An 8,248-nucleotide genomic window follows, 5' to 3' on the forward strand; every position below is an offset into this window, starting at 1 on the left:
AGAGCAGTTGTAATTTTGAGTGATCTCCAGCCCTCACTTGGAGATTGGCAATGATGGTTCCACAGAAATGAATGGTTGTTTTGGAGGGTGGAGTCTATGGCTTTGTACCTGTCCGAGGTCCCATGCCTCCTGAAACTTCACCCTCTCCAGGCTCCATCCCTCATATCTCCAGAAATTTCCCACCTGGAGTTGGTAACCCTATCTCTTTCCCAGCCAATCATCAACCTACCTTTATTTCCCCCTCACTCTTCAGCTTTCCACCCCCCACACCTGCAGCCTCTCCCGTGCTCTGAAGCCCTGACTGCTATGTCACATTGGCTGTCATACAGGGGGGTCATCTCAGCAGCATATAAGGATATAGAGCCCACCATTTTCTCCAGGGGAACTGATCTCTGCCATCTGGAAAGCAGTTGTAATTCTGAGGGATCTCCAGCCCTCACCTGGAGATTGGACACATTTTACCTCAGAACAGCAAAACTGTTTAGAATGTTAGAGGCAAAAGCCAATCAAGTCGCATATGCAAACGACCTCTGTGTTCCGAGGCAGAGGCTGCATATGCAAATAACCTCTGTGTTCTGACTGGCAATGGGGGGGAGAGGATTAGCAAAATGTTTAGAATGTTGGAGGCAGGACTCAGGCAAAGCAGTCAATGGATAGGGAGACCCTCTGAATGACAGATCAGAGAGCGAACTGATTTTGGAGCGTGTGGAATGTTCTAGAGAAGTGCCACCACCATTCAGCTTTTATTTATAAGGGAGATAAGGTAACTGCTTTGAATTAGACACCTAACTTGTAATAACTTATTTTTTAATTGCAACATCATTCCACTTCAGATTCCTGTGAATTTCTTTTGGCTTGTTATTACCAGATCCAAAGTGAACATGCAACTAAAAAAAAATGATAAAGAACATGAGCAACATTAAAAGTGTTGACAGTGAAGTAGTGTTTGTCTTTTCCTTGTGCTTGTGTGAAATGATCTGGCAAACTAGATGCTGTAGAATTAATGTGGTATTATTTTCCTCGGTGTCTCCTTTCTGAAATGATAAATGTTCTTGGGTTGTGGCAGGGTGTTTTGCCAAATGCTGATTCTACTAACAAAAGGAACTGGTGTTCTGATTTTGTTGTTGTAATGCAGGATATCAGAGATTTCTTAGACTGTAGCTACTTAGTTTTCTAGACTTCTGAATAGTCTGTTAGCAGAAAATCTGACAGATTCTGATTTAAATGGTGGCCACTGGTTTTCATTACTTTCTGTGCTACTTCTAAACCATTATTTACTGCTACATCAGAGTCTGTCTTTTTGTCCCTTTAGTAGTATAAATAGAAGTCTGCTATAAGTGATATTTGTGTGTGTATGCACTTAATTCTGTAGAGTCTCTGGATGCATATACATGTAATTAAAACACAAATAATTAATAGGGAAAAGATTATGTATAACCTTATGTCTCTTAAAATGTAAATGCTCAGACAGGAGAGTCTAAGAGCTGTTTGATCAAATCTGAGGTTATGATGAGCTCCAAAGGCAAGAATATTCAAGCACACAAGACCTACCTGGCTTCCATATGAACCCTGAATCTTATACAGTGTTAAGCAGCATAGTCAAGGACAGGTGCCTAACTCCACATATACTCATGGACCAATCTTTGCTGCACTGCGGTGCCACCACTGTGGATGGCCAGAGCACACTAGAGTAGTTTTCAGTTCAACAGGGATTATATGACTTGAGGAGCCAACAGTCTGCCTTTAGGTAACATGGCCCTGGCTCATTTGTAATGATCATTATGGTGCATATCCCCTCCCCCCACTGCATATTGAAGCCACATGGGGCCATGTAAACCAAACAAAGAATTTTAAATCGTAGCTAAAAGCAGGAGTCCAATGCTTGCTGAAGAAAACTGGTATTGTGTGCCTGGATGGAATCTGCTTATTGCATGCGCACCCTGGAATGAAAACACTCAAGCTAAATGGCTTAAAATAAGTATTTATTAATAGCTGATGTGCAACAAGAATGCATTTAACTATTATTCCCCCTTCTACTGTGGTTATCCCAAAATCAGAGAATGAGCCCTCAAACTTTCTACTCAGCCCGAATGTGACCAGCCAATCTTTCACTACCTAGCACTGTTGCCAGCCTCCAGGTGGGGCCTGGAAATCTCCCCGAATCACAACTGAGCCACAGAGTGAAGAGATTAGAGATCTCCAGAGTATAGAGATCAGATCCCTTGGAGAAAATGAGTGTTTTGGAGTGTGGACTTTATGGCATCACACCCCTGCTGAGCTCTTTTCCTTTCCCAAACCCTGCCCTCTCCAGTCTCCACCTACAGTTGGCAACTTTAGTTTTTATGAAGGAGGTGAGTGTGCTGATGCTCTGCTAGGAGGCCACCTGCTTTTGCCTCTTTTGCTTGGCTGTGGTGCAGAAGTTGCCTAGCCTGGCTCCTGCCTAATTTCACTTTGTGTTCCATTCCAGGAAAGGGGGAAGTGGTCTTCTGCAGCTACAGCTTAGCTCACCAGAGTTCAAATTGCAGTTTGGGGGTTCCAGCTGATCCATTTACTCTAGTCAGTCTGAAGGAGATTAAAATGACATGTTTCTGAGTACACACTTTTAATGGGCAGTTTTGATGCAAATATTTTAGGTGCCTTAAATCAACAGAAACCCATGATGCACCAAGATGGCAGTACATTGAAAAATACTGTACCTGACTAAAAATGTGTATTGATGTTTAAAAAGTGAATCAGTTCATTTCACAAATCTAGTTTAGAGTGTTCTGATTTCTTCTTACTGAAAAGAGGTCATTGGTTGGAAAATATTTGTTGAAGCCTGGTGTATTAGGAAACTTCACAGAATGCTAAGGCCAGTTGTTAAGGAAACTACTTATCAGAATCAATTACATTTTGTCAGAAATAAACATTTCAGGGAATTGCCTTAACTTCCTGACCTATAGGTATAATGAACGCAGTAGTTCTTAAAAGATAGTTGTTTTAGATTTGAACTTCTTCAACAAAACTTAATGCCTCCAGGAAATGTTCAGCTTTTAATGAAATTGATTTGCCTGAAGTGCTTTTAATCTCATCTGTTATTTCAGTCTATTTAGGAATGCCACCTCTTTCAATTGGTGTTTTCGTGAACACATAGCCTTGGTGAAAAGTATAGTTTCATTTCCAGACAATATAAATGTCCAATCTGAGGATATGAATGAGATCAAAATAAAGACTGCAAACTAGTAATATTTTTCTCCACATTTTACTTTGACTTCAGTAATGGAATATTGATATTCTTGACTTACGACAGTATTGACAGTAGTCTGTCCGTTTCTGTGACCTTTCATTTCCTCTATTAAAATCAAATAGCTATTGATCTTGGTTATGTCAAATTATAGATAATTTAGGGGAGGAATATCCCCAAAGTTGGCTGACTTTGCTTGCAATGAAAATTATAAATTGTCTAGTTGAAGAAAAGGTTGAAAATTGTAGGGATGGTTCACTTTTTTCTGGAAAAGGGGCCAATTTAAGATGGCTTTAAACTGTTAGAGGCAGGTCGGCCGGCCAAAGTGAATATGGTTTTAGGTGATAAAAACTAGTTATAGGTACCAGTTCGGAAACTTTGTTCTTGTTAATGTGTGTTTTGATGCATTATATTTGCTGTTGAGAAGATCAGCCCATTGAAGAACCTGGAAGAACATCCACATATCCTTAATAAATATAAATTCTGTGTTCTTAACATCTCAATAATGTCATAATCCTATGAGATTCAGAAGTTGAGTGGAGATCATGGAATAGAACTGATGGTTAGTTGATTTTGGGGAGCCAGTAGAGTGTGTATGTGGGGAGGGGGAGTTGTTTACCTGTTGTTGCTGCTCCACATGGAGTTCTGTGCATGTGAAGCATCAAAAATGAGAAAATAACTTACCCCCAGTGCTTTTTCAGCGCTGGAAAATAGCTGGGGAGCAGGAGTCCTACCTCCCACCCACAGCAGCATTTCAAGGCTAAAGTGATTTCCTTTTTTAAAACCGACATTCACTGCAGTAAGGGTTGCTAGCCAATGACTGGCACCAACTGACAGATAGCATGGAATGGGGGTGCTGTCATGTTATGTGACGCGATGTCACTTCTGGGGAAAACCAGAAGAGATGTTATGTTGCTCTAGAACTCACCAGAAACTCAGTACAGAGTTTCCAGTGATTCCTAGAGTGATGTGACATTACTTCTTAGTTTCCTGTAGAAGTGATGTCATGCTGTGTGTAACTATGGCAATTTCCCCCCCCTCCAGTCACTTGCAGGAGCTCTGGCAAGAAGCAAGGGTTGCTGGCAGGAAATCTTTTGCCAGTCTGGTGTAGTGGTTAAGTGCGTGGACTCCAATCTGGGAGAACCGGGTTTGATTCCCCACTCCTCCACTTTCAGCTTGGATGACCTTGGGCAAGCCATAGTTCTGTCAGAGCTGTCCTTGAAAAACAGCAGTTCTCTCAGAGCTCTCTCAGCCCTACCTACCTACCTACCCACCTCACAGTGTGTCTGTTGTGGGGAGGGGAAGGGAAAGGAGTTTGTAACCTGCTCTGAGACTCCAAGAGAAGGGTGGGGTATAAATCCAATCTCCTCCTCCTCCTCTTCTTCTTCCTCTTCTTCTTCTTCTGAAACCTGGCAATCCTATCTGCAGCAGCTGAATCAGTGACTTGTCCCCAAGATCTAGCTTGTAGAGAAATGAGGGAGAGTGAGAGGGAAACCTGAAAATGGTTTAATAATGATAATAATACAATGTTTAAAGGAATGCTAAACCACCACTACTCTTCTATGTAGGGAATGCTAGATTCAAGTCCAGTAGCATCTTAGAGACCAAGGTGGGAAGGTTGTTACAAAGAAAGAACTCAGGTACAATACACATTATACCTCTTTGTCCTGAGTTCCTCATACCCTGAAAATCTATTGGTCTCTAAAATACTACTGGACTCAAATCTAGCTGGTTTACTGCAGACCAACACTGCTACCCTCTAAACTATGTAGGGACTGTAACACATGAAAGCCACTCACCCTGTTAGTATTCTAAATAAAAATATTGTTGCTTCTTGTGAGGATACTCTTATGCCAGGGTTCTGAAAATGATTGAATATCCTTTATTTTTAGTGTGGTCCTGCTAGGGTCCCCAGACCTTATGTTTGACAGCCTTGCTCTATGTTGTATGAATAGCTAGTGTATTTTACAGTTTTGTATGATGCTGCTGCATATTAAAGAATTTTATGATGATTTCCCTGTGCGAGGAATGAAAAACCCTTAAAATAAAAGCACAAGAGTGGCAAATGAATCAGTGAATTAGAGCAATTAGAAATTATTTTACTTTTGCAATACTTGTTATTTTATTATGACTATGTTTATATAACCCATTACTATTTCAAAGAAAAAGATAACATACTTTTCCTACCTTGGGTACCACACACCAGTTTAGTTGCTCTCTCATGAAAATGTCTATTTTAAAAGTCTCTAAGCTCTATAACAACATCATTTTGGGAGGCCTGATAATTGTATGTATTACAGTGTATATCCAGCTGCTGTTCAGTTTTATTTAGTATTTTTGTTCCTGTTACAGAAATATAAAGAATATGAGAAAGATGTTACCATAGAAGAAATCGATGGCCTTCAACTCGTGAAGAAACTAGCAAAGAATATGGAGGAGATGTTTCATAAAAAGTCTGAAGCTGTAAGGGTAGGTAGTGGATATTTTCTTTTTACATTTTGGGCAGTTGTTCCAATACAATGCACCATCTGTTTATGACCCTAACCCTCTGAGTTTGATTATATGAAACTAGAAATGTAGAAGGTCTTCTACATGTATGGTGGGTATGGAAAGTAGTTTTCTGAGAGGGAGGATCTAAAAAACTCATAAATATTTGTTTTGTTTGAGCCACAGTAAAAATGTTTGACTTCTGATAGCAGAAGCCTGTGCATTTCAAATTCTTGTATTTCTGTGCTTCATTTGGAAATGATGCCTTGATGGAACACAGTACAGTGAACACTCCTACAGTACACTTATACCACATGCCACAAAGTGTACTGCACTCTAATAAAGGAGTCTTATATATGGTACATGTCACCTTTATATATAAATTTCAACATTATCGGGAATATATGTATTGCAAAGTGTACACTGAATAGATGCACAATTTATATGCTACAGCAAATATATGGAATAAAGCATTAAACCACTGCTGACCTACTGTGTGTTTGCCATAATATAGTTTGTGTAACATATGGATAGTTCCACAGCATCTGTCTGAGTGGACAGACACTTGCTGGGAGAATTTGCCGTGACTATGTACTGAGAGTCACCTACTTTGAGTAGATTTCCTCAGTTTCACTCTCCTATAATGCCTTTTGTTCTGCTCCTCTTTCGGAAGGGTTGGGAATATTGTTAACAGATTATATGATGGACCCAGCTTCAGCGGTCCAAGGTGAGGTGACCATTCTCTACTTTACCGAAGGCAAACTAACTGTCTTAGCCAGCATCTCTATATGCTGCTTTGACTGCACTGTAGGAATTAATGTACTTCGTGGGCAGTGCAAAACACTGAAAACTCACAGTTGAATCCTAACTGTGAGCAATAACATAGGAGCCATTGCACTATAGCTGCTTGCATGGTGTTCTAGTACTATTTTAAGGAATTAGCTAATATAGGTGGAGCCAGATACGTAGTTCCTGCTCGGACTGTGTGCCGAGAAAAAATCATTATAATTTCGGAACTGGGATTTGGGAGGAAATTTTTTCATTATTGTTGTTTTTTGGATAAGATGTTACCAGTTTGGTTTTCATATCTGTATTTTTTTTTTAAGGGGGGGTCCTGGATTTTTGGGACCATTATTTTCAATGAGGAGCCAAATCAAGAATCTGGGGCAGCTGGGTTTTTTTTTTTTTTTAAAGATAATGGAAACCGCAGTTTCCCACAACATGATCCTCCCTCTTATGTAAACACTCTCTAAATTTCAAGCAGAATAGACAAAAGGATTTCATTTTACAGACCCCCAAAAGTGCGCCTTTCAATTCTCTCCACTGATTCTTACTTGGGCAAAGGGATGCCAATGTACACCAGCATTTTCTTTTTTAAAAAAATCCTTGTCTGCATCCATTTCCCCCCACATAATGTTACAGTGACTAACAATTAAATTTTTTATTTTTCTGCTGAAAACTCTGCATTGCCATCCGTCCTTGTCGTGTCCATTTCCCCCCTTTTCTCAAAGTAAAGAAAGCTTCCTTTGCAGAAAATCTCTCCTTCCTTCCACCCCGCCCCATCCCTGCAATCTTTGAGAATAGTTCACTTGAAAACGAAAACCCAGAGTGTACGAGTGATTACATGTGATGAATCAGTCATCCAGTTGCTCTGAGATATATGTCTTCATGATGGGCATCCACTGTTAAAGATACCTTAATTATTAATTAGTACTATTACTATTTAGGGAGTTTCTGGAGGAGGTGATGGTAGTGATTGGGGGGCTTGGGTATGGCGGAGTCTGAGAGCTAAACTGTATGATGCGTTTGTTTATGCATTATCTCTATTTCACAGCTTTGATTAGCATCACACAGCAGCACCAAGAACACTGTTTAAAAGCCATAGAAGTTGATTTTGCCAATGAGGGGCAGCAGGGGTTGAGGATGAGGCTCTTGCTCCTCCTACCCTTTTCCCAGATGCTAAAGAATCCCCAGTGGGAAATTATTTGCATAACTTTGGAGTTATACTTGGAGTAGTCTGAGCACATATAGCTTGGTACAGACTCCTCCACAGAAATTCCTCCACTGGGACTTGTCTCCAGAGGTGATTGGCTGGGAACATTCACCTCTGGGTCTTTTGCAAGGATCTGATTGGAAGGGAGAAATGCCACTGCCTGAGAAATTTGGAGCACTAAAGAAAAACAAGATGCCTGATGTTAAACACCCAACACACACACAAAAAAGGATTTTGGGGGTGAAGGAGGTGTTGTAATGCCTAAGAATCTTAGCATTATGTTACTATTCTAGAAAAATCACTGTATTGACCAGAAACAGTGATATTCATGTATATTTTTGGCCATAGAAATTCATAATCCCTAGTCCCTAGTTCTTGCGGCTGGCCCTGCAGGTTGTGCATCCTTGAAATGGAAATAGAATTCCATTGGCCATCCTGCTTTGGGGGCAGACCTGAATCCTGATAACATATGAATCAGGCCCCATTTCTTTCAAATATTGCAGCAACCATCATTGTTCTCCTCCCACATGTAGTACCAGATCAGC

At 40.4% G+C, this 8,248-nt stretch overlaps 1 protein-coding gene across 1 annotated transcript in view; it reads left to right on the top strand.

Annotated features, from left to right (window-relative positions):
• Nucleotides 1–8,248, top strand: part of CACNA2D3 (calcium channel, voltage-dependent, alpha 2/delta subunit 3) — an 855,054-nt gene that overhangs the window by 194,577 nt on the left and 652,229 nt on the right. Inside the window, exon 3 of the mRNA XM_015410013.1 lies at nucleotides 5,576–5,692. Coding sequence (XP_015265499.1) covers nucleotides 5,576–5,692 — 117 coding nt within the window. The remainder of the gene's footprint in view (nucleotides 1–5,575; nucleotides 5,693–8,248) is intronic.

Source organism: Gekko japonicus, unplaced genomic scaffold, assembly GCF_001447785.1.
Source record: "Gekko japonicus isolate JY-2015 unplaced genomic scaffold, Gekko_japonicus_V1.1 scaffold160, whole genome shotgun sequence".
NCBI lineage: Eukaryota > Metazoa > Chordata > Lepidosauria > Squamata > Gekkonidae > Gekko > Gekko japonicus.